At 36.8% G+C, this 27810-nt stretch overlaps 1 protein-coding gene and 1 pseudogene across 7 annotated transcripts in view; one reads left to right on the top strand and one right to left on the bottom strand.

Moving 5' to 3' along the window:
- The window catches only part of Zmynd11 (zinc finger MYND-type containing 11), a 90053-nt gene that overhangs the window by 38142 nt on the left and 24101 nt on the right, over positions 1-27810 (top strand). For 5 of the 7 annotated variants that reach the window (XM_046431996.2, XM_046431991.2, XM_046431993.2 and 2 more), the window contains exons 3-4: positions 9756-9915; positions 19848-20009. In XM_046431996.2, coding sequence (XP_046287952.1) covers positions 9756-9915; positions 19848-20009 — 322 coding nt within the window. The remainder of the gene's footprint in view (positions 1-9755; positions 9916-19847; positions 20010-27810) is intronic. The other 2 variants (XM_046431999.2, XM_046431998.2) reach the window with 1 other exon arrangement.
- On the bottom strand, positions 3817-4454 carry LOC124084669 (large ribosomal subunit protein eL15-like; annotated as a pseudogene).

The following is a 27810-nucleotide window of genomic DNA, read 5'->3' as shown; positions in this document are numbered from 1 at the left end:
CTCTTAGGTCTCTCATGTGCCTGTCCACTACAATTATCCATTGGCAATACAATTAAAGACAGGTAGGCTCCAGGGTAGTTTATGATGTACCACCAGTTTCAACTCACTCTTCAGGCATTGGCATGATTTAAAGCTGTGCTTTCAGTACCTGTGTGGACCTCTCTCTTTCCAGAGTAGCCCTGAGTATATAGCACTTTGGAATATCCCAGAGGCCTTGGGATTTTACCAAGGCTCTCTTTCTTGATTCACTTGAATGAGAGATTTTGTCTTTGGCCCTATAAGGTTATGAAAACTTTGCTTGGCTTTGGAGCATTTCAGTTGATTCTTCCAGAATTGGTGGATGCTTCAAATGAAATGAATAATTTTTAATATTTTGTTTCATTTTTCTAATTTTAATGGAAGGATTAATCTTAATAAACCAAATCAACTATATCTCTTAGGAGTACACACTTTCTCTTCCCCCACCCTATGCTTATGTGTATAATATGTATATGCATAAGTATATATATAGAATTTTAAATACCTTTTAATATTATACCATGAGCATTTTCTCACACCATTATGTGGTTTTTCAAAAAAAAATTTTTAGTTGTAGTTAGACACAATACCTTTATTTTATTTATTTATTTTTATGTGGTGCTGAGGATTCCCAACCCAGCCCCAACCATTATGTGTTTTGAAATATTAATTTTATAAGCTGCATAGTATTCTATTAGGAGGACATAATGTAACTTATGATTGTGGACATTTAGATCCTTTGATTCTATAAAATTTCATGATGTAAGAAATATTTTTCTATATGTTCCTGTGCCTCATCTCAAATTATTTCCTTAGAAGTGGAATTACAATTAAAGGGTAGGATTATTTGTAAAGTTCTTGATACCTAATGCCAAAATGCTTTCCCGAAAATACTTAAGCACTGATTAATTGAGGGTGGCCATCTCGATGCGTCTTTATTAGCACTGAGATTAATGATTTTTTAAGCATCTTGCTGTTGTAACAGGGGAAATCATTTTCTAATTGTTTTAGTTTTGTATTTTAGGGCTGTAAGCTTGTCGTTATATTTGTCATAAATGTTTTTCCATTTTATTATTTGTCTTTAATTTGCAGAATGGAAGTTAGTGATAATTGCTGCAGAGGCTAGAAGAAAGTAGGTTTCTGATGTGTATTTCATGAAGAAATCCCACATTTCTTACTAGTCATGTTTTGTATCCTCTCATAATTCCATAGCTTTTATATGTAGAACATCTTTTAACATCAAAAGATTTTAATCAGTGTTTGCTTAAATTTCCATCTTGAATTTTACAAATTTTTGATCATCTGTTTTCCCGAGTCTGTTTTCAGCCCCAGCGAGCCAGCCACTGGGGCCAGTTGGGCACCATGAGGCACTGAAATATGGGGCAGTGCCTAGCAGTGCAATTGGAAATGAATTTGCTGCGTTACCATCAAAATCGTCAAATCCTCTTATACCTGTCAACTCTATGAATAGCGCAAAGCTGTTTGTAAAGGACTTGAGGACATTCTAGGCATTTCTTACATGTTTTAATTAATAGAACATACCACTGTTTTGTGGCAGTTCAATCCACAGGATGCAACCATGTTTGTTCTTTTATTAGTGTGTTCATTTCCCAATACATCATTTCAAATGAGATGCTAGAAGATTCAGAGATTGAATTGTTACTAGAAGGTTGAAAGATAATTACTTTCAGGAAATTATGACTCATGAGAGCTCATACTTTTGCAAAAATGTTAAGTAAGCAGGGCTGTTACCATTAATTCTACATACATGTTGTCTTGGAACATGTAGAATTACCTCAGGGATATGAAGCAACTTGGGGTTTTATAGCTTGTTGCATGAATGCATCTTGGTGCTTAGCAACAATTGGAAGTCATATCTCAAGAGCAAGAGGAGCACTTTGGGACTCCAGAGAACAGGAGGAATATCACAGAAATGGAAATGGGTAGGATGAAGAAAAAGAAGAAAGTTTATTGAAAAAGTTCAGAAAAATTGAATCTAATACTGAAATATTAGACATGTACACACCGTTTTGTAACTTTGCTATTAAATAAAATTAAAATAGAAAACTAGAAAGCCTCTTGAATCGAGACTACTACTTTGCTTCTTTATTGGAAGAAGGCAAGGCCCTGGGATGGATTAAACAATTCAGAAGAAAGTGAGAGATTTTAAGAACAGAGTGCCTTTCACCTGGACTGTTAGCCACAGTACCTTCCCCTGGAACAAACCTAAGTACTTGATGAACTGAGAAAATGAATGGTGGATTGGGACACTATGCTATCTGAAGGACCATTCTCTACCTTCACAGTTTGTTTTTAATGAATTTGCCAGCCTTAAATCTTGTCAAATACACTTGGACTGTAATGCTCCATAAAATTACATCACTCCTCTATTTACTTGATAGTTATAGTTAATTCTTGCTCAATCTACGCCTTTTTCTCTACTTTTAAAGAAAAATAGGTGAGAATTGAACTTATCTTTAAAAGAACATAATCAGTTTTTAAAAACTGATAGAAGAGTGATCAAGAAAAAAAGCAAGCAATTCACCAAATTTGGGCACTACTTTAGATTCGGATAGGCTCCAGGATGGTGTCTGATGTACTACCAATTTCAGATCATCTTGATCTGATCCTGCATTGGCATGATCTGAAGCTGGGCTTTCAGTGCCTGTGTGGACCTACTCTTCTCCAGATGAGCCCAGCTAATGTCAATGTATTTCTTGACATTTACCTCTATTATAAATAGTGAACACATGGTCCTTAGCTTTCAGATGACACTTCCAACACATACTAGATTGCTTTCTCTTTATGCTGATATGCCTAAACCCAGCTTTCCATTCAGAAAAGAACCAGTGACCAAAAGCTGTTACAGTCATTGTGAGGAAGATGCACTCTTCTTGGCAGTGTTGCTGTTGCTGTGTTTTAGGGCAGAACTGATCTTCAGCCATATACTCTCTTGATCTGGATCCCTGTGAAAGTGGCTCCCTGATTTTAGCCTGCTTGTCATTGTGGACATCTTTTGTAGTCCTTGGAAGGCCAAAGATAGGGCCAGATGTCCAGAATACATTGCTTTAACCAACTTCAGTTGTTTTTGAACTAAAAAAGTTGAGCCCAGTGTGCCATTACTGAGAAAAAGTAAAACTTCCTCATTGTGTTCGAGTCCAGGCCCTAAAGCTGTTTGAGCACGTCATGGCATAGAAAACCAGTCTGCTGCACAAGTCCATGGTTGGAAATGTTCTGAGGAATAATGAAAGACAATAGCATTCTTTCTAACTTAGCAAACTGGGAACAGAGAGGAGTGTCCTCAATAAAATATGTACCCCAAACCCACAGCAAGCAACATATTAGTGCTTACATTTAGCAACTTATGCTAATAGATTATATTCACCAATAGCCATCTTCAGACACTACTACTTACTTACTACCTATGGTGTGTATGTTCCTACATGACTCAATAAGACAAGAAAAGTTCAATAGAATTTGCAAACATAACTAATGAGCATTTAACAGAGTTGCTCAACATATACCACCAATCGAAAAATGTTATATAAAGTAAAATTCCTTTTTTCCTCTTTTAAAGAGTTTCTTTGACAACTGTTATACCACAGAGCATATGTTAAACACTGACATATAACTCCCTAATAAGATAAGAAACAAGATACACCATGATATTGTCTTCAAACATTATTGCACTTTAACTTCCATAGTTTCAAAAAGCATTTATGAAATAATCTGCATACTACTTTTAACAGACAAATAACACCTTTAAGCAGACATGAATGTCCTAAATTGTTCATTAGGTATGAACTTTACAAACATCATACTTATATTAGCGGTAACGGTGTAGCTGGAGAGCATTGCGTCTTCTCCAAGCTGCACGGCGAGAACCACCAATAGTGTAGTGGAACTTGTGGCCCTTTCCAAGACCACGACTCTTGCCTGCAGATGTTAGGCTGTGCTTCTCCCTGTGCTTGTCGACTGGTTTGGTGATTCACTGGGTGTCAGGATTTGTTCTAATAGCTTTATGGAATGGATCAATGAGGATAACCTCGAAGAATTTCTATGTGGAATCTTCACCAACCCAGTAAGAATTCAGGACTCTCAGAGCCCCACAGTAGTGTCCAGCTCGATCCTCAGCAACAGACCGAAGACTTCGAGCAAACTTTACCTAGTTAACGCCATGATGGACAGGCTTGCTATAGTTGGCACCCTTAGGAAGTGGGTGTTTGCGGCCACCACAGTGCACACGATCCTGTATATGACATAACCTTGCTTAGCCCTGTATCCCAGTCTGCGCACTTTATCCAGCAAGTCGGGTGGGGAGCCTTGTGGAGCACAGCAAGCTGGCAATACTGCTGGCAGTGGACCCTCAGAAGAAAGTGTATCATATCCAACTGCTGCTTCCTTCATAGCTCCTGGGTATACTTGAATGCGCTCATCTTGGCTTACCTGATGGCTGCTGCCAGACCCAAAATTCCTGTATCAAAGATAAATTGGAGTCTTTCTTCAATGCCAACATGATGGCACAAGTGTAAAAATTCCTTACCTGACCTCATGTGATTAGTTGCAGTCCAAACACAGGTGTGCTATAAATATGGTCTCAAACTTCAGGTGAACATGAAACATAAAGGAATTTCTTGTTTGTACTTTGGTCCCATTTTTGTGATATTTCATGTGTATGCAGATATTTTCAAATCTGAAAAAAAAATCTCAAATTTAGCATACTTTGGCACCAAGCATTTCAGATAGGGATAATGCATCCGTGTAAGTTCTTTATATATCAGGAATGTATAGGACTTAAGACAGGTCTTTTATGATATTATTATAAATATATTTCTTAGCTTGTTATTTGCATTTTAACTTTGGTTATTGTTTTTTTCCCTAATGGCTGATTTTATGTGAATTTTTTACTCTTGTTATAACAGTCTCCACTGTTTTCCTTCTAATATTTGGTTTTGTTTTTGATATTTAAATCTGATCTATCCAGAATGTATGTATGGGTGCAGACTGAGGTAGGGCTCCATCTTTCATCCCCCAAGTTGGGTAGCCTGTTGTCCCAATACCACGCATTGTAAACTTTCTGCCACCTTTATCATAATAAAATTCCCACTTATTCCTTTTCTTTTCACCTTTTTTAAAATATTCATTTCTTAGTTATAGGTTGACACAATATCTTTATTTTTATGTGGTGCTAAGGATCGAACCCAGTGCCTCATGCATGGTAGGAGAGCACTCTACCTCTGTGCCACAACCCCAGCCGTTCCTTTTCTTTTTATCAGTGATATTTCAGAATTTCATTCATATAGATTTTGTCACGTCTTCTATTTACTACTAATAATTTCATTTTTTTATTGCTGTTTTAAGTAATTAAAATCCAGTAGTTTTTTTGTTTGTTTTGGTTCCAGGGATTCAACTCAGGAGTCACTTGACAACTGAGCCACATCCCCGGCCCTATTTTCTATTTTATTTAGAGACAGAGTCTCACTGAGTTGCTTAGCATCTCACTTTTGGTGACACTGGCTTTGAACTTACAATCCTCCTGCCTCAGCCTCCACAGCCACTGGGATTATAGGCATGTGCCACTGAGCCTGGCAAAGTCTGTTAGTCTTTTAAAAAAATCTTTTACCTTGAGACTGGGTAAAGCTCAGTGCTTAGCATACATGAGGACTGGGTCAACCCATAGCACCAAAATAAATAAATAAATCTCTTCACTAGTCTTGATATATAAATACTTTTAATTTTACTATCTTAATTTGTACCCAAAAAGAATGTATTTACAAATAGCATATGGGGCTGGGGATGTGGCTCAAGTGGTAGCGCGCTCGCCTGGCGGACCGGGTTCAATCCTCAGCACCACATACAAATAAATATGTTGTGTCCGCCAAAAACTGAAAAATAAATATTGAAATTCTCTCTCTCTCTCTCTTAAAAAAAAAAAAATTGACCATACTGTGAAAATAATCTTAAAAAAAAATAAAAATAGCATATGAACTGATTTGTAAGGTTTTCTAAATATATGATTTACCTATTTCAGTTATGTTGGTTATTACTATTGCAAAGTGTTGAGGTGATAGCAGTAGATATTTTTGAAATAATCCTGATAATATAAGGGAAGATTTACTCCTGTGTTTTTTAGAGACTGGGTGTTGAATTTTATTAAATCACTTTTTCATATGTATGAATTTTTATGATTTTTCATTTTTGATCTATTAATGAGGTGAATTATATCATTAGATTTCTTACTATTAAATCATCCCTGAATTCCTAGAATTTCACACTTGGCTATGGTATAGTCTTTTGAATTTGAATGTATTAACATTTATTAATATATTTGACATTAGACTGTATATTCGAATATTTGATCTGGGAATTTTTACATCAGTATTCCTGTGGGACACTGGGTTTGTTAACACCCTATGCTGGAGTCCTTGCTTTCCTTCGTTGTCGTGCACTGGGAGAGTTGGAGTCATATTGGCGTTATCCCTGGAAGTTTGACAGAAGTACCTCATGAGTGAACACTGGTGTGTTCCTAGGAAAGCTCTGTGCCAATCTCTCGTTTATTTCTCTGGAAATTGGCCTTTTTAAAGACTGTTGGTTAAGTTTTAGTCACTTAAATCTTCTTAGAAAACCATAGTTTCATCTTCTATTTTTGCATAGAATCGCACAGAGTCATCACTTAGGCCTGTGTCCCTGTAGCCATTTCTTGGTGTAGGTGTTTGCACTGCGAACCTTCGATGCTGATGGTATTAGTTGGTGATGCTCTTTTACGTTTCCCAAAGAAGGAATTCCCAGCTTTATGTTTGTTAGTTCTGTGATTTTTTTGTTCTTTATCTAGCTCCACTTTAGCCTTTTAGTTATTTTTTTCAGTCTTTTGCAATTTTTAGGTAACTTTTTTTGGCTCAATGGTTGTTTATGAGAATTCCCCAGTTTTGGTTTTAACATCTGTTTTCATTTCACCATAACATAGGTCTGTATCATTTTTGGAGTCTGTAAGGTCATCTTTGTGGTCAGTTTTTATGCGGTTCCTTGTACCTATTGAAGGTGGTTTTTTTTTTTTTTTTGGTTTTTGGTTTTTTTTTTTAATTTTAGAATAAATTAACTGGGTCTGTTTTAGTTAGGTGTTCTGTACCCATGTGTAATTTTTGCCTGTGCGTGTGTGTGAGAATGAACTGAGAGAAGTGAATTAAAGTCTCATAATTCTCTATTTCTGTCAGTTATTTTCTTTACTTCTTACAGTTTTTGCATTATAACTATCTACACCCTGTTTATCTTTATTAAAAATGGGAAATGAGGGTAGGAAAGACAGTGGAATGTGATGGTCATCATTACCCTAAGAACATGTATGAAGACACAAAGACCAGGGATATGAAAAATTGTGCACTATATGTGTAATATGAATTATAATGTATTTTGCTGTCATATACAAGTTAGAATATTTAAAAAAAAAAAAAAAGAAGAAGTTTTTTTGCCCTAGATTTCAGATCCCACACGTTGCAGCCTGGATCCCTGCTTCATTTGGATCACATTGTTATTATCTGCCTTTGCTCATTTGTTTTCAGTCTGAGTTATCTTCATTCTTTTAAATTGTGGCTTTTAGACACTTTGGTTTTTTTTGAAAAGGCAAAAGTGGTTTGGAGCTCCCCTCACATTTAACAGTGCTTTCTGTTCTTTTGTTGCTTTCCTGTTTCTCAACATGATGTATTTTGTATGAGTTTCTTCAGATAATGTAGAAGTATTTGTGTTCCAAGGGTTACTTTTACTAATCTAAATAGTGTACTTCAGGGGCTGGGGCTGTAGCTCAGTGGCAAAGCGCTTGCTTCTCAGGCATAAGGCACTGGGTTCGATCCTTAGCACTGCATAAAAGTAAATAATAAAGGCATGCTGTCTATCTACAACTACCAAAAACAAAAATAAATCAAAATAAATACATAAATTAATAGTGTACTTTGTTCCTAAAATATTTTTAAAATCTGAAGACTATTGGTCAGGAAAGGTGAAATACATGTAAGCCCAGACTCCTTCCCTGTGGTCTCCTGTGCTGTCACCACCTGAGAGCCTCCACCATCAAGCTCAGTGTTCAGTGTTCTCTTCTGCTCTCTAACCACAATCCCTATGTTTCTTTTACTCTTAGTTCTTCATTTAACTGGATTGACAGAAAATATAGGCAGTTTTAAAAAGTGAGCTGTCTCCTAAACAGAAAAGAGTTACCTCCCATGTTCTAAAAATCAAATACTCTTCGTTAATTCTTTTGCTGGGATTTTCTGGTTTGGTTTTTTTGTTTGCTGTTGTTAAAATTCATCCTCTGAATTTAGAAGGTACTTCAATGCATTTTCAAAATGCATTATCATTGCTTTGATACTTGAATGACAGGCTAATTAGATATAAACTCTCATGTCCTATCTTATTTCCTTGAGGACCTGGGAGGCATCACTCCCCTGTCTTCCAGCCTGGAATGCTTCCCTAGAGAAGTCCAAGGCCAGTCTGATTTGTCTCATAATATGTGTTTTTATCTGAATATGCAAAGGGTTCTTTGAAGTCCAGTCATTTATTGTAAAAAAAAGTCAGTGAGGTTTGTTTGTGGAGGAATAGAAAATGGCAAAAATTCAAGTGTATATATAATACTTTGTAACTTTAAGAAACAAGATAAAAAACTTAAAACAAAACTAAATAAATAGGGTTGGAGATTTACTCAGTGGTAGAGTGCTTGCCTAGCATGTACAAGGCCCTGCATTTGATTGCCATTCCCACACCAAAAAATCAAATCAAAACAAACCAAAAAACCCTATATAGTTAGGTATAAATACTGTTCTGGTATAAAGCAAATAAGTTAAATGTTAGCAAAATTAAGTGGTGGTGAATATAGGGAAACTCTACTATTTTATGTGGTCTAGGGTATGTTTGAAATTCTATTTTAAAAATTACCATAAATCTGTAAATCAGGGAATGCCTGTGTGCTTCAGTGATTCAGTCCAGTATGTATTTATTTGGTTCAGAAGCTTTTTCTTTTCTTTTTTCTTTCTTTTTTTTTTTTTTTGGTACTGGGATTGAACTCGGGCACTTGACCACTGAGCTGTATCCCCAGGCCTATTTTAGAGACAAGGTTTCATTGAGTTGCTTAGCACTTTGCTTTTGCTGAGGCTGGCTTTGAACTCGCAACCCTCCTGCTTCAGCCTCCTGAGCTGCTGGGATTACAGGCTTGTGCCACAGTGCCCAGCTGAGAAGCACATATATCCACAACCACTTTTGTAATTCCTCATTTTCTCTATTGTTATTTTCTGAGTTTTGAGCAAAAGTATTATAGAATGCTTTTATACTTCTAGCCTTATGTGATTCTAGCTTTAGAATACACATTGTAGGGGTCAGTAGTAGTTGCTGCAGAGGCTAGAGCTAAATGGGCCATTTTCCTGAAGTCTAGTCAGTGATTTATAGTTGCTAGTTTAGGACTGTTGACGAAGTATTCCTCTAAACAAACAGAAAGGAATTTAGGTTTAAAATACCATGATAATTGACAGTGTTGCGTATTTGGGTCTCTCTTTTTCTCCTTCCTTCCTTCCTTCCTTCCTTCTTTCCTTCCCTCCCTCCCTCCCTTCCTTCCTTCCTTCCTTCCTTCCTTCCTTTCGGACTCTAATAAATACAAGTCATAAGAGAAGAGAAACAGATCACCCTTATTTCCTTATTTTTACTCATTTTTAGTTTTGAGTACCAAGGGATTGCTCAATTTGCTTTTCCTCTGTGTTCAGGTATATGTCTCGAGTTCACGGTATGCATCCAAAAGAGACCACCCGCCAGCTGAGCTTAGCTGTGAAAGATGGTCTTATTGTGGAGACTCTCACAGTGGGCTGCAAAGGTTCAAAAGCTGGCATTGAACAAGAAGGATATTGGTTACCAGGAGATGAGATTGTAAGTATATTTTATTTGATAAATTTAGAGTTGCAGACTTTTAGTTTTTGTACATTAGTTAGATATGATCTATAGAAATTCATTTTCAGAAATTCAGCAGTTTTCATTTTAACACTTTTATCAACATTAAGGCTCTATGTTAATAGAAGAGATACTTACTCTCTAGGAGAATGCACTTTTACAAACAGCCTGCTTCTTCTGTCTATATTACCCTAATCTGAAGAGAAGAACAACCCTTTTAGTGTACACCCAGTTAATGGCACCCCTATGTGTTTTCTTTGGTAAATATTAGTAAAAAAATGTTTTAATGCAGGATAATATTGATGCTGTCTAGACAGAGTGAACGTGACCAGTTGTCTTCTTAGGGAAGCACTTTCCCTTCAGTTTGGATGGCATCAGGCCCTATAGCCACACATTAGTAGGAGTTTTGTTGTAAAATACAAAGGTTTCCAAAGGTTAGAGTCGCCTGGCCACTGACTTCATTAACTGACTACTGCAGGATTTGTGCATGGGAACAGAAGTCAAGCAGGAAAGACTGAAAATTAATTCTCTTTATACTTTTAGCTAGTTTTAATTTTGACTCCTTTTAAGCCATGGCATATTACTATTTCTTTTTAGTCTGCAACTTTATACTGAGAGGCACAGATAGGTGCAGAGATATATATTTTTCTCATGTGAAGATTGGTTTCATGTGCAATATTTTGTGTTCTACTGAAAGACATTTCTAATCAATTAATTAATTTTTATGAAGGACTATCATTTAAATGATAGATTTCAAATATAACAGATGTGAATTTTGTTAGTTTTTGAGAATAGATTGTTTTATCATGAATTCTCTAAAATCACAAAAATTACATAAAATCTTAAACATCGGTTCATTGTGGAAACATTCTCTAGAAAATTTGAATTCCTTTCCTTTCCTGGCTCTACAGAGAAGAAGAGCCAACAGACACATTAATCTGCCGAGTCTGAGAGTTGGGAAGCTGCTTCCAGAAGCCACTGTGATACGTCATGGGCTTAGGAAAGGCTCCAGATTTAACATGGGTTTCATCAACTTAATTAGTGCTTCAAAGCCTCAGGAAAGAAAGCTCATGTTTTTCTCAAAAAGAAAACATAGAAGACAAAAGCCTTTGCTTGTACTGGTGTCATTTGGTTTGTGCCCTGGAAGTTTCTTGAAAAGTAGAATAAATTTATAACAGAGCAAATTCTCTGTTGCATTTCCCTACAGAAAAATATAGCTATGCTGCTAATCAAGAAACTTTGGGTGCCAAGTGATAACAAAAACAATAACTGGCATTTCATCACCTACTCTAAATATCCAGATAATGGAGAATATCTTGTCCTGAAGTACTCAGAAACTTACTGGTCCAGGGATGCAACCTTTTGATTCCTGAGAGTCATACAGCAATAAGTCCAGCTTCATTTGTAGGATCTTGGCTTGGGGGTTTATGTAGATTTTTTTTTCATAGATGTGAGTTTATTTTTCTTGACTTTTTCATAAGATTTGTGCTGTTCCATATACTTTCTTGGTCCTCAACTTGAAGTTTCTTTGTTCAGTTTAAATCAATAAGCACATAATTAGCCTATTATATGTTCACAGCATTCAGTTCTATATTCTGTTCATTTTTACATGTTCTTGTTGCATATATTTACCTCATCCTTTCTTTTTCTTTTTCCTAGATGAAATTTTACTTGTATATCAAACTACTAGTGTAGAGTTTAATTCCAATTGGTTCTTAACAAACATTTTATACTAAATATGCAAGTATGATATAAGTACAACTGAGGATATCAAAATTGTCTTTAGACCACAAAATAGGTAAATATTTACAGTTCAGGGATAATGTAATGTGTTTGTGTATACACACCCACACATACACATACACATACACATAGGAAGAGATAAGGTCATACATATTAAAATAAACAGGTGTCTCAATTCTGTCTTAGGTACTTAATTATGTGATCTTGAAGAAATTTCCAAACCTTGTTGATTCTTCAGCTATAATATGGGCATATTGATCTCTATTTCATTTGATTAAGGATTAAACAAAATTATCTACCTAAAGCATAGATAGATTAATATATGCAAAGCAGGTTTTTGATGAGTGAATAAAAATTATTAGGTATAGTAGATTAGCAAGGTGACTGTAGTTATATAATATTATATTATATATTTTGAAATAGCTAGAAGATAAACCTTTAAATGCTTTCACCACAAAGAACTAAATATTTGAAGTAATGGATATGTTAGTTAACCTGATTTGATTATTCTACAATGTATATATGTTTCAAAACATCACATTATACCCTGTAAATGTCTAGTTATTATCAATTAAAAGCAAAATAAAAATTTAAAATGCTTAAAACAAGAAAATACCTATTTATAGTATAGGAAAAGCACACATATTTCTTTGAGACTTTCCTTCACAAAGCCCCTGATCTTCATTTAAGCATCTATAACTATGAAACATTGAGACTCATTACAAGTGTGTTCCATTATCTTGGCCAGTGTGCCACATGCCCACCTGGGGGCTGTCTGCAGGCTGCAGTTGTCATGCCCTAATGACACACTAGCAGTATACACACTTATTAACTGCATCACCTGGGCACAGTAGGAGCATCTCGCACTGGCCAGCTCTGTGTATCTGTGTCAACTGTGAGACCTGCGTGTGCAGACTGGACCTGTGAGCGGCACCCCCAGGACTCACCTTTCACATCATGGATGCACTACATTTGGATATTTGACAGAGCTATAGCAAAACATTAGAATGTAATATTCTAATAAAAATGAGTATACAACAAGAACATCTTGTGGAAAGGTCACCTTTTGTCATTTGTACAAAGATATTCTGTGGCCAGGGACTATTCTGCATGCCAGCATTTGAATATGGGCCCCCCTCCTTTGTAATTTCGCCACCTGGAGTGGACTATGAATCACTTTGATTCCTTGTACAATGTGAGTTTCTAAGTTGAAATATGCATGTTATTGTTCATCTTGTCGTTCTGACTCAGAATTAAGAAAAGAAGTAGTCAAGTAGATATCTGTGGCCTTGAAGGGAGGGTGTATGGTGTTACTTGTTTTTGAACACTTTTTTTTTTTAATAGTCTTTACTCTGGCATTTCTGTCATTTAAAAATAGGTAATAATGTCCCTCTTCTTTTTCTTCTATTTCCTCTAAAAATCAGAGGTGGGGCAGAAGGTTGTTTCCCTTGGTGGGTCCCCCAAGTGACATTTCCTGAGAGGCATGTCAGCAGAGATGGCGCTGCTTGTCATTACTCCTCCCTTCATGCTGAGAAGGTGAAGGTAGAGAATTGTCTCCTCTCCACCACTGGCTATAGTTGATGGAGCTTGAAACTCAAGAGTTTGTTGGTATCACATTTTTATTCCCCCATTGCCACCTTTTTCTTTTTTTAATGCTTATTTTTACAAACTTGAAGCAATCAAAAATCATGCATATCTTGAACATTGTTATTTTCATTTTTTAAGTCCTGGAAGCATAAAATAAAAGCTTAATTATAATATGTGGGGCTATAGTTATAAATAATCTGTCTTTGAGGAAGCCTGTTCTTATAGGTCAGAGGCAGATGCCCCCATGTTACTGAAATTCCTTCTACCAGACTGAAACAATTGTTTAAACATTTTGTGATTCTGATCTCAATCACTGTAGTTCCCTATGTCAGAGGAATTCATTTGAAGAAACTGTGGCAAAATTAGGCAAGAAATAAGCATCCTCATGGTAATATTTTATATATGTCCAGATGAGATCATAGAGTGAAAAGTATTAAAAATGAGGCTTCTTTCAACTTTAAATGGTTTACTTAAATATTAACCTTAAATGAGCAAAAGTATGTGTACCACCTAGTTTTTTAAATGCCAAATTAACTGAACCTGAGAAATACTCCTGTAAAATTTTTATGGTCATCTCAAACTTTTGATGTGTCATTAACATTCACTCTGAGGGTCCAGATAGTTCATTTAAAGGTGGCTTTCATAGCTTTCAAAATTATATTAGTAAAAGGCCATTAGTCCAGAGCATGAAAGGAACTTTGTGTTGTTTGACCATTCAACATTTTGTTATATGGAGACTTTTTTCCTTTTATTATTTTCAAAGAAATGCTCCATGTCTTCATAGGCTCATAGATTGCTTCATTATCTGCTTGCTCTAAAGAAATACACCTGGATGACTGCATTTGAGCTATATTTCTTCATCGTATTTTATCCCCTTTATTCTTTCAGCTTTAGAAATATATTTCTTGGGTGGAATTTTACCATGTTCTGGGCTGAGTTAAGTTTGGTGTTTACTAGCGTTTTTTAAATAAATATAAATTAGTCTCTTCTGAGTTGATCTCAACCTATAAGGTGCTCACCAAACACGGGAAGGTCTTACCAAAGTATTTAATATAGGAAAGCAATTAACCTTGAGCTGTGGATCATTTGCAGGTCAAGCATATCAAATATGCATTGTAAAACTAAGGCAGTTAACATTATTTGGTGACTTCCAACTTTGCTCAAGGTCCCTAGCATGAAGTTACCCAATTATTTGGCAGGTGATTTTAATCTGACATTAAATAATTTGGTCACCAGTGTTAAGGATGAATTAAAAGTGTTGTTTTAAAAATCTGTTATATAAAATGACTTCTCCCTCTGTGTACCTACCTACCACTCTGGGCCTCATTTCCTTCATAGTTCATGTCAGTCATGTTCATTGAGGAACCACGCTTTTGTTTTAGTAAAGTCCTTCTCCTTGTCCACCTTGCTGCCATGATCGAAGCATGCTCCCAGGCTTGGACCTGTGTCCGTCCACTCTTCTTGGCGAGTGTGAGATGTTAGTGCTGCCCAGAGCAGCATCATGCCTCTCTGTTGGGCAGGTCTCAGGGGTGGGTTTTGAAATGAAGAGGTGCCATTTTGTATTTTTTGTCTTTTCTCATTTACTGAAGTTTTTTTGATACTTTTAATAAAGTGTAATTAGTGAAAATACATATTTGGTTTAAAAAGAAATGAACAGCATATGCTCTCTTGTTCCTGACTCCTGGCAGAGGAGCAGGTACAGGCTCACTTCCTGTCATCTGCTCCTGCCAACTCAAACCGTCAATCTAAAACAAGTCTTGGTGTATATTTCTCTTGAAATTTAGAGAAGCTCCCATCTTTTAGATAAGAGATATGATTGGAATTTATGGCCTTATTCTTCAGAAATAGCTTTAATGAAGCCTTGACAAGAAATAGCTCCTTGATTTGTTCTTGAAAAGTATCAAGGCAGACCTACCATCAAACCGGGCTTCACTCTCCAGACCCTCCTTAAAATAAATGTGAGGTGAGAATTTCGTAAGTGGGCAAGTAAGAATTTTTAAAAAGCTGTTTAGATTTTTGCTTTTTTCTTGTTTCAGTGATCTTTGTCATCAACTTATGGGTGTTTTTTTTTTTGTTTTTTTTTTGAGGTACTGGGCATTGAACTCAGGGCCTCACATATGATAGGCAAGCACTTTACCACTTAGTTACATTTTTATTTTTATTTCTGTGCCTTTTTATTTTTTATTTCTGAGACAGAATCTGGCTAAGTTGCGGAGGCTGGCCTTGAACTTTCCATTTTCCTGCCTTAGCCTCCTGAGTAGCTGGGATCACAGGTGTGAGTCATCACACCTGGCTCAGTCATGTGTTTTAAATACCTTAAGTATAAAATGTGATGCCTTTGGATACTACTTTTTAAAATGTGAAACATATATTATTCTCTTTTTATTATATTCTATGCTATACATTCTTTCCAAGTGTCCATTCCCATTATCAGTTATAAAAATATAATTATTTACTAATTATTAAGTAAAGCACTGGTGATTATTAATTAATTAGAAACAAATTATATACTAAAGGTCTATGTGAAATCAAACTATAATATACTCAGAAATTATTCTTGCTTTGGTAAAGAATTTCCATTTTACTCAGAAGAACATTTTGGGGTCATGCTATCCTGTGTCCTCTTTTCTACTTGTATGGATTGTGTGCATGTGTGTGAGTTCTTTCTCTTTTTTTTTTTCTTCTTTTGTCTGAATTCTATTTCACTAAGGAATGTCATAAGATTTTTATTTTAAAGATAAATCATATTTAAACTACTAGAAATATTTAACCATTCAATTCTGCTCTCCAAATGAGTACTTCATTGGCTAATAGAATTTAACTAATGTAGAGAATTGCATAGAATAAATTTTACATCATATCTACACTTAAATATGAGATCATACATACGTCTTGGTACTGAAATGTTCATCTACTCATCAGGTGGACCTAGGAAGCCACCTGGAGGGGTGAGCGGCCTCAGGGCTGCTGAAGTGCTGGATGGGAGCTCAGAGACTCACTGAGCCCTTCTCCACATCCCCCCTTGCTATGTGAGGAAAAAACTGTCTTTCCAGGCTTCAGTTTTATCTCTAAACTGGAGTTAATAATATTTCTTGTTCTACTTAACTTAGAGAAATGTTGTGAAAATCAGATGTGATGGTGCATATTAAAGTGCTGGGGAAAGGAGTGCACCCACCCACATGTGGTCATGAGCATGGTTCATGTTGTGGCTGGTCAGTTCCTGTTTTGTGCACTAAATAGGCTGTAGCACTGGTCACAGTTCCTGAGCCTCCTGTCGTGCCAGGCACTCTTCTATGAATATATACACAGGATCTCATTTGATCTGTATGAAAACCCTATAAACTAGGGACTATATGATACACAGAGAAGCTAAGCATTCTGCCCAAGATTACACAGCCGTGAGTGGCAGGGCCTGGATGTAACCAGTCTGGCTCCAGAGTCTTAACCAAATGCTGTATGGATGACTGAGACTTTGAGAGCAGTAGGTGCTGCTGGATGGTGGCCATTTCCCTGCTAGGTTCTGAGGGTGGCATATCACAGGGTGCTGAGGTGCTTGGTACACCACTCACTGTCATCACTCCAGTTTCCAAAACATCCAGTGTGAACTGGTTTCAGATGAGACACACATTCATGGTATTGTGCAAATGTGTGACAACACTGAATTTATTTGTTAAATAATTTTTTAATATCATAGGTTTCAGGGCACATGAATTCCTGGAGAGTGATTTTCTCTGTCCATTTGTGGCTCTCATGTTAGTGTGGAAAGTTTCTTCTGTTGACTCCTCAGTGTGCATGCTGCTGTCTTTTATCTAGTAATTACATGTCGGTAGAGTATCAGTCAATGTCATCTGAAAAACAGTATAAACCATAAGCAAATAATAAACAGTTTGACTATGTGTGAAATCTCTTTATCCCTGTATATTACCTGATATTGAGCAAAATTGTAGTAGAGAGACCAAGATTATTTTGTTTTTATTTTGAAAGGCCTACAGTATACAGCCTTTCTCCAGGACAGCAACCTCACACAAGGTGAACTAAATTTTGCGCTATGTTGTTTTATTTTGATTCTGCCTTTTTTTTTTTTTTGTAATACATTTCTATCTTACTTTAGGCTTGCTTAGTTAACTCTTGCTAGACTTGTTAAAATTGTGCTATCTTTACACTGCTTCTAGCTTTCAATTTTGTGCTAGTAGGTTTGCTTTGTGAAAGCTTTCTTGTTCTGAAGTAGCATTTCACATATGCCATTAAAGCAGGCTGTCTAGAGTAGCTGGTGACATCTAGTGGAATCCATTGAAAATGCAAACTTAGACTGTTGGCACATGTGAGCAAGAGTTAGTGAAAAGCACTACGTAAGTGGTTTACGTTTATCAAAAGGCCAACTGCAGGCAACTTGGCTTGCAATAAATGTGCCCCTAGCATTTATACCTTGGACCTGGATTCAGAATCTAATAACTTTTGAAGTCAGCTTTGCATGATTATTCTGAACAGTTATTGCCATGATTTAAAGAGTGAATAGCACTGCCTTCCCCCACCCATAATTTCTTTTGTATCAGATAACAGAATTAGTTATGTGCCATTATATATATATATATATATATATATATATATATATATAAATGGCTCTACTCTTCAAGCAAATTATACTTTCATTTCTATAATTGTTATGAAACACTAAGCTTAGTATTAAGTACCCCATCAAAACAGATCCATTTTCATTTTCTTTCCTAGGTGACTGGGGGAAGGGTAGGGTGGGAAGAAGCAGGAGGGGACATGGAGAGGTTAGAGCTGAGCCCTTCCTTCCCTTAGTTATCCTAGTAACTACCATCTTGACCATCACATAAAGATGAATTAGTGTAAAAAATTCAAATGATGGACGAGGGCAGTTTCCAAAATCCTTTAATATGTTTCCAAACAGTTATGATGAAAATATTCTGAAATACTTTGTTCTAAATGTAGGAAGAGTTCTGTTAATTAAAAATATAACCAGGTATTTTATCTCTACCAAAACAATTTATTTTAGAAGATTTTGAAACAAAAATTGAAGTAGCTAAAATGGAAGGTACCTATGAGCTATCTGAAACAGATGCACCAGTGAGTGTTCATTGCCAAGCACCACATACATATGTTGTGCCTGCATGGTGCCACTGGATCAGACTTTGCAGGGTAGTTTTTTTCTGCCATATACAATCAGAATTTTATGTAAAAATCAAAATTTTATGATTATAGTCCAACTGAATTACTCCTCCAAAGTGAGTTTGCAAAGTATAAACATGTGCAGCAAGTAGCTAGAGTGAAGACCTCCAATTTCTTAATGGAAAGCAAACCAAAGCTTACATTCCTGCAGGATTTACTACTGTGGCTCTGGATGTGGACTAGAATACATAAATTTTGGAACATTAGTGATTCTCCATCCTTTTGAAGGAATAGTGACGAGCACTCAGATATGGTCAAACAGTACATTTGGACCTAGTTGCTTAAGAAGTCACTGTTCCCTGAGTGCAACGTAGAAGCCCATTTATTGGGGGAATATTGACATCTGAGGAAATGAAAAAGCTGCACCACTTTGGAAACAGTGTAAATAATGATTTATGAAAAGAAAAATGATGGCAGAGACCACACATGGAATGAGGGACCACATGTGGAGTGAGGGTCCCCACTGGAAGTGGCCGTGGGTGTGCCGTGGGCTTCTCTCTAACTCATTTGGTGATTATGTCTATAAAAGAAGGTTGAGGATTAGGTCCATCACTCTTAATTATAGTAGAAACTAAGAGTGGTGTTTATAAAGTGTGGACCCTAACGCAGGAGAACCTCTCATAGTCGTCTTGCTATACTGCCGTGGTCCTGGCTGTGTGAGGATACGCAGTTGAGGAGCGCCTGTGTGTTGCAGCCCTGTTCTCTTACAGCCAGGAGGCTGCAGCAGGAAATTAGCCTGCTTCCTTATTTATTTTTTTTTTTTACTATGGTAATCTTATGGACAGTGTGATTAAACCTTTAGTTTCACATTTTCATTCTATTTTTCCAAATTCAACAGACCCTGAAAATTTGGCAACCTATCAGAACGTGGATATTCTGATTAATGGTTATTTTCAGTAAAATATCCAAAACCATGGATGAGAAGATAAGAATAGTGAGCATCACCATTTGTTACTCTTCTCTCTGTTCATAGAGTGTACCAGGAATTTATTATATAATTTTTAAATAGCAGAACTGAACAAGGTTTGTTTGAAACACTAAGCTACAAGTTGGATGGGGGTACTCAGTTTACTGAAGAAATTATTTCTTAGATTATATTTAAGACTGAAAGATACTGTTAGATCTGGGATTGGCTTTGGACTTACTTCATTTTGGACTGGTTTATTATCAGATCACCTTAAGGTATTTCTGAATATTAATACTGTTTAGGAAAGAATTTAAATTTTAAAGAAGTAAATTTCTAGGTATTTTCCCTCTTGTTTTAACATAGTAAATGTCTAAAATTGTTTAAAATGCCTAACTTCTGATGGACTTCAGTTTCAATTTTGTTCTTAGTCATTGCAGATATTGACAAAATGTCATACGAAATTATTTTGTATTTTTTGTAGGACTGGGAAACAGAAAATCATGACTGGTATTGTTTTGAATGCCATTTGCCTGGAGAGGTGTTGATATGTGACCTGTGTTTTCGTGTGTATCATTCCAAGTGTTTGTCTGATGAGTTCAGGCTTAGAGACAGCAGTAGTCACTGGCAGTGCCCAGTTTGCAGGGTGAGTACCTATGAGCTTTCATGTGCTGGTCAGAGGGTTGAAATTCATTAATAATAGCTTCACAAAGATGTCCCAGATGGTCTTGCCAGGTGAATGGTGAAGTACTGGGGGGTGGGGGTTATTTGCTGAAATGATGGTAAATGAACACGAGCACTCATAATGACATCACAGAACACATACCATTCAGGATGTGGGTTATAGAAAGTTGTAATCACAAAAATATACTTTCTTCCCTTTTTTTACACCTTCCTCTAGATTATGCAACTACTTTAATGGATTGCCTTTCAAAATAAGAAATAGCATACTGAGATCTGTTCAATACCTACTTTATAATATACTGTACAATTTATGTTATTCAGAGAACACATGAGCAAAAAGCACACTGTTGGAAGCATTCTTTATCTCTTTTCCATTTGATATTCATGTAATGCTGCCTTTATTTTTGTCATCATGAGTTAGCTTATTTTTTGCTTATATTTTATTTGGAGGGTGGAGGGATGAAACAGTTGTATATAAAGAATTCTGACTACTTAAAGCAAAGTGAATTGCCCGGTAGGTAAAATAGGTGCTTTGCACAATTATACTAATTTATTTTCCCCACTGAAGAATATACATGCCGTGATTGTTGGTTGCAGAATGTAGTATGTCTGTATTTGAGTGATGCATAAGAACTAAACATAGCATTACATATGGCACTGAGTGATGAGTACAGTTATTTGATTGCAACTTCTATTGTTTTGTATTTGTTTTTATGAAACTACCTATTTGGAACTGTGCAAATTTCCCAGATTACCCATGAGCTCAGTTTGCAAATGTGTCTTATAATACTTGAGTAACTTAAATGTTCATTTAATCTTCCAAAGACTTGTTTGCACTATTTCCCCTACCTTGACATCAGTTACAAACTTCCTATCAGCATAGTGAGCAAAATACAGGGTCCAGTCTGGTTTTATCTTCCCTCAGTGTGGCTTTGTATTCCCAGTGTCTCTTTAATCTAACCGATACTGTACGTATTTAATAGGCAGACAAAAATGACAGTTGGAATAGCAATAAAAACATTTAAACCGGCATGGTGGCACATGTCTGTAATCCCAGCAGTTTGGGAGGCTGAGACAGGAGGATCAATGGTGAGGCCTTGAGCAACTCACTGAGACCCTGTCTCTAAGTAAAATACAAAATAGGGCTGGCTGTGTGGCTCAGTGGTCGAGTGCCCCTGAGTTCAATCCCTAAAACACCCCCCCGCAAAAAAACCCACACACATTTAAACATTAAATTCCAGATAAGTGATAATGACAAATCTCTAAATGATAAAGTGATGGCAAGTCTCTAAGTCTGAATATATCAGTATCAGGTTTTAAGTTTTAAACCTTTTCCTTGAGGTCTACAAAACCATGATGACTTCAAGTGAGCAGTGAGCAGTGGTCTAAGTAGTCGGGATTCTGAGAGAGGAGCCGCACTAGAACTCATGTCTTCTCATGGATTTGGGTCATGTGTTTTAAAGGCAAACATGTCTCGTGTTTTCTGATAAATATTTTCACTAGGAAGATAAAAAAATTAATGGGACCTTAAGAATAAGAGCACCAAAGGACTGAAAATATAAGAGAGAAAATAAAAAGGAGGCAATGTCCTTGGTCAATTTGGAGGTCCTACTGTGGATGTGGGGATTAGGAAATACAGGTGTAGATAAACCTGCATCTTTATGGTCAGAGCCTTTTCTTATTAGTTACTATTTTCTTAATAGTTACTATTGTCATAGTAAAGAATTTAAATACAAACTTGGGGAAATTTGAGAAGAGGTTACCTTTCATTGTAGAAATTTTACATTTCTGGTATTAAGAATGGAAACTGAACAATTATGCCTTTAAAGAAAATTTATAACATTTCCATCAGAATTCACTATTGAAGTTGTCTGATTCCAATTTCTTTCTTTCTCTCTTTCTATTTTTCACACTGGGGATTAAATCCAGTGTTGCTTTACCACTGAGCCCCATCCCTTTTTATTTTTTGAGACTAAAAAAATCTTACTAAGTTGCTTAGGCTAGCCTTCAACTTGGATCCTCCTGCCTCAGCCTCCTAAGTTGCTGGATCACAGGTGTGCACTACCATACCTGCCTGATTCCATTTTCTATATATATATATATATATATATATATATATATATTTTTTTTTTTTTTGCTCTTTTCTGATTAGATGACAATACCCCCACTCCCACCCCCACCCCAGTGTTAGTGGTTCACACAGAAATGTGATCACCGTATCCTCCTTGGCTTTCCTTTGCCTTTGTCAGTCAAGCTGTCTTCATGATATAAGGATGTAATTATGGTTACTGAAATGATGCTATAATTCAATACAGAATCTGAATTTTGCTTTCATTTTAGTCTGTGAGCTACTCCCTGTAAGATTCAAAGGCTCCTTTGACATTGTGCTTTATAACTTCCAAAGAAGTGGTTATTTCTATGTTGTTTCTTGTGTTAGATTCACTCTATTGTTTTAATAGTTACGTTTAGGAAAATCATAAGTGCTAAGAATTTATTTCCTGGGAGAAATAATGAAATTTTAATGCAACTTAAAAGTCTTTAATGTGAAGTTTTGGCTTGATTTGATTTTTAAAACAAAATGCCAAGACTTCAATTAAGCCATCTTTACTAATCTAACACAAGAGTGAGTAACCATAATTTAAATACTCTTGGGCCAAAAGAACTTGGAATACAGACTAAAACTTAAGGTCTGTAAATCCAAATTAGAATGACTTTCTACTTGTTTCCCCCCCCCCCCCCCTTAAGTAGTGTTTGGAAAGAATATAGATTAATTAGACAGACTAATAAAAAATTTTGAAAATAAGATGCTAGAACCAAATTTCAACACAGGTAAAAATAGTAAATGAAGCCATTCATTACCATTACCACCAAAAAAATTAAGGTTAAAATAAGCACTTTGCTAATATTTCTGTGGTGATTAGAAGACCACTGTTCTCATGGAATCTCAATGCAGTGTTGGAATCATCACTGAGAATAGGTTCTGTCCGCCAACTGCCAGCTGCGTGGCCAGACTTAGCCCAGGCAGCTTTATCTTATACATCTTACTGTTTTAATTGAGAAAATACCTATTATTCCTCTCTAAAAATTTCAGAAATATTTTTATCAGTTTTCATAATAAATCTCAAGAATTTCACAACTCTTGAGAGTATTTCTTTGAAATGTCTGCCTTTCTAAAAATTACACTTTAATTTGCAGACATAGCCAATTGTTATTGAAAAGTAGCCCATGACTATCTTTTCTGGTTTGGCTTTGAGAAAAGTTTGTGTAATGTCCAGTTTTATATTCTTGTTACTGAGAACTTATTAATAAGAAAAAAATTATTTTCAAAATATTTGCTGTTAAAACATGCTTAGGCAAATAGAAAACTGGAATTCCCAGAGACCCACTGGGTGGGAGGTGCATGTCCCTGGGGTGGCCCTGTGTGGCACGTCCCCCTTTCATGTGGCTGTACATGCAGCACTGGCTCTGGCTTATTCTCTATAGCCTCCCACACATCTTATAATTTACAAGGCACATGCTAATTTATTTCACCAGTTTTTCACTAATGCATTATGTCATTTTCACCCTTCTGAAGGAGAAGTCTTCTATCATAGGTGACATTTATGTTGCTATGTCAAAAATCATGCCCCATTTCCGACTTCTGAAAAGGAAACTCTTCTACGTTTCTTATTGCTGTATAAAATCGAGGTTTATGTTTTGTATTATTTTGAATTTAATTTTCCTGACCTGGCCATGAATTTTCCAGGAAGAACTGAGAAAACTACATCCTTTAGTTTAAACTGCTCTGAAGATTTTATTTACAGAAAGAAAATACCTCTTACACACAGTGTACTCCATTGCATTTTATAAAAAGAAAATTTACATACATCTACATGTTTGATAACTTTTGGGAAGATAAGTTCATTGAACTAGGAGTCTTAAATTTAAAGGATATAGGGCTGGGGATATAGCACAGTTGGTAGAGTGCTTGACTCACATGCCCAAGGCCCTGGGTTCAATCCCCAGCACCACAAAAACAAAAACAAATTTAAAGGATACGCATGTTTAAATTTTTGACAAAAATTACCAATTAGTCCTTCTAAAGATTTTGCTCATGTACACCACAGCACGTGAAAATATTTTTCTACTTTTTATTGCCAGTTTTAGGGGTAAAGGGGATGTCTCATTTTAAAATGCTTCATTTTCACAAACAGTTTTCCGATTACAAAGGCACTTTGTTCCTTGAGGCCCTTGGAGGCAGCCTGTGCGCATGTGTCTATGCGCGTGTGTCTGTAGGTGCACAGTGTGCTCTGCGGGCTGGCTGGCCCCGAGGCCTGCAGGTGGCATGTGTGGCCTTTCTGGTGACTGCTGGACATGTGAATGCATGAGAAGGGGTCTGTCAGAAGCAGCCCACAGCACCTGCTGGGTGGCACCACGTTGCCTTTTAGAGCTGTGCAGTCCAGGTCGTCCATGGTGGTGGAATGGTCTCTGCTGTTCACCATGCGCCACTGACCATGCGGGTCTGTTGAGCTCCTGGATGAGTCACATGGACTGAGAACTGAATTTGCCTCATGAGGTTTGTGACTTCCGTAGAGACAGTGGTCTTAGAACATTCATATTCTAAATGTCTCAGCTTCCCAGAAGAAGCATCTTTTGGTATAACCATTACCTCTTGATAGCGGTTGGCGTTTGTCACCCCTCGAGCCATAGTCATTACTTGGAAGAACTCTGCAAGAACTGTTCCTTGCTGCCCTCCCCTCCCAGTGTGCACAGCTGATTCTGCAGCAGGCTCTGTCTGCACAGATCAAGGGTTCTGATAGCTGAGGAGCGGGGCACTTGCCCCAGGTGTAATACCTCAAAAAAAGTCAGAAGGTTAACTTAAAGGGGAAGAAACCATAAACCAAACAAGTGTAGATTTTTTCAGACATCACAATTGGTGCTGTCCCCGTGAGCAATGGAGATGGTCTGAAAGCCAGCCTCCCCTCCCCTCACTTCTCATGTATGTTAATGTTCCTTATGTGCATATGTGTTGTTTTCATAACTTAGGGAAATGTTACTGCCTCCGTTTAAAGTCAGGTGATTTTTGTATGTGTACAAAATTTGTCTTTAGGAAGTAGAATTTAGGGCACTAATTTGGGGGCTATGTGCTTTCAGCCCCTAAATCCCACAGGGAGTGAATGTATAATATTTTTATATTCATACTCTTTTTTTCTATTTTTTCTTCATATTCTTTTTTATCACCTAACAAATTCCAGACCACTGTACATCCCATTATGACATACGTTAGTGTGACTTTTAAATGAAAGAATTAATTCAAGTCACAAAAGATAAAGTAACTTATTTAAGGTAATGGATAGGGACATTCTAGTATGTTTTTAAAACTTGAAATACTCATCCCTTCATAAATGTTTCAGATGGCATTTTTTCTCTGTTTAAGGACCACAGATTTAAAATATATGTTAATGTATAGATTGTTCAGTGGATTAACTTAACCTACTAATACAGAAGCATAAGAAAATATAGATGAGGAAGAATGAATGTGGAAGAATTTTATTTGTAAATTGGATATATATGTATATAATATGTATTATATATTTCTTTTCTTTTTTTTTTTTTTTAAACACATCTAATAGATCCTAAAAACTCTCCTAAATTTGCAGCACTGACTCAGACTCCTACTCCTGCCTGCTGGTGCTTCCCCATCAGCGGGAGTGCCTGAAACTCCCCGCCCCTGCAGCTTTATTTTTTGAAATATTTAAAATGAAGATACAGATTTTGTAGGGAACTTTATACTTTAAAAATAGACATACAGAAAGGAATCTATAGAAAACATTTAAAAATAACTTTTTTGTTATTGCAGGACTATGGAATTGAACCCAGGAATTTGCACATACTAGGTAAATGCTCTGCCAAGGAGCTCCATCCCCAGCCCTAACGTGAACTGTCAAATTGCATGTTAAGCCTTTTGTCTTGTACCTGGGGCATAGTGTGTCCCTAGGGCAGATAAAGGGCTCACTCTGGGGGTCAGAGGAGTTCCACAGGTGGACAGCTGGAGCTGACTGTGAGCACTGGCCTGGTTCAGAGCAAGCTGGAGAGGCCTTTGCACAGCGACCCTTTGCTAGAGATAGGAATTCACTTCTGCATCGAGTCTGTAAGCAGTACAGGTTTTCCTAATTCCAAATGTAATGTTCATATAATCATCAGAATGAAATGGGACCAAATGCTAAATGAAAATATTTCAAGCATAAATTTCTTACATATTCACTCTGAAACTAGTGAGTCTTTCTTCCTGAATGTGGAAAATTAATAATCTCACCCCAGAAGAAAACATCTTTACTTTTAAGACACATAAACATATCTTAAAATGTAGGAAACTGATTTGATTTTTAAGTAAAATAGAAGATTTTTTTAAAATGTAGATAATCATTGAAAATAATGAATATTAATTGTTTTTATACCTTTTAAAGACAACTGTGTCATATTGTCTTTATACAAACAAAAGAAGAAAATTAATTTTAACAAGGTCATGTGTGAACCAGGTGCCTTCACAAGCAGGTTTGATATTCATTGCAGGTATAGCCAGAGAAAAGAGCAGTGGGAACTCTCACAAAGGCAGATGATTTTAAAAAATTGGACCCAGGACATAATAATCCATAGGCTTGTACAGTTTATCTACTATGAATCTACCTGGACCCACCCAGACAGGAAGGAGAGTTCATACACATTGTCTTCGTGCTTCCGTGACAAACCAAACAGTGTTCTGGTCAGAGAGACGGGGGATGGGTGTGGAGTGCTGAGAAGCGGTGTGCTTGGTCCTCATGGGTGTCTTCTCGTGGCCTGGTGTCAAGTGGAAGTCAGTTGCATTTTAGCAACTTCTGTGGCTCTGTGGGTGTAACGGATTTAGAAATACCACGGACTTTGTGACCTGTAGAATGAATTAGCTTGAGAAGTGTTTTAATAGTTGTTAAATCACTCCAGATGGGATGCTTCAGAGCTTCAGAATCGTACTCAACTCTTACCTTGAAGGACTGGGAGACAGAGTGCTGGGACTACTTCCTGTAGGAAGGCATTTCCGGCTCAGGGCAAATGGATAGGAAGCCCCTTCAGTGTTCCCAGTGCAGTGCGTTCAAGGGATAGAAAGATGGTCCGCCCCTGTGGCTTGCCACGGGGTGCGGGGTGTGCAGGGTGGGATGGAATGACTCGACTGCAGTGGGTCCCTGGAGGCTCGTCGGCCTCCACAGCAAAGAACTCGTGCCTTGACAAAAACAGACATTTGAAATATTTTCAGAAAACAATGGAAAGTTCACTGAGGAATATATTCTGTCTTTGCTTTTTCAATCTTGTTCTTTCTTTGAAGACTAGTGTCATGTACAGTGGGAAAGAATGAGTATTTAGAAATTCTCTGCTCTGGGCTGGGGATGTGGCTCAAGCAGTAGCGCGCTCGCCTGGCATGCGTGCGGCCCGGGTTCGATCCTCAGCACCACATACAGACAAAGATGTTGTGTTTACCAAATACTGAAAAATAAATATTAAAATTCTCAAAAAAAAAAAAAAATTCTCTGCTCCGTAAAATTTTGACATCCTTTTCCTATACCTGGTCCTACAGCAAGCCACCATGGGGCTTGCAGTTACCCTAAAAAGATATTGCTATTGAATGATAAAATTCTCTCCATGTGTGAATGCCCCTGTCTGTAGTAGTCAGTTTCATTTTAGCAACTTCTGTGGCTCTGTGGGTGTAACTGATTTAGAAAAACCACGGGTTTTGTGACCTGGAGAATGAATTA

Source organism: Marmota monax, unplaced genomic scaffold (genome assembly GCF_021218885.2).
Source record: "Marmota monax isolate L192 unplaced genomic scaffold, Marmota_monax_Labrador192_F-V1.1 WCK01_AAM20220418_F8-fsc00071, whole genome shotgun sequence".
NCBI lineage: Eukaryota > Metazoa > Chordata > Mammalia > Rodentia > Sciuridae > Marmota > Marmota monax.
Note: the sequence above shows the minus strand (reverse complement) of the source record. Positions and strands in the feature narration are given on the sequence as shown.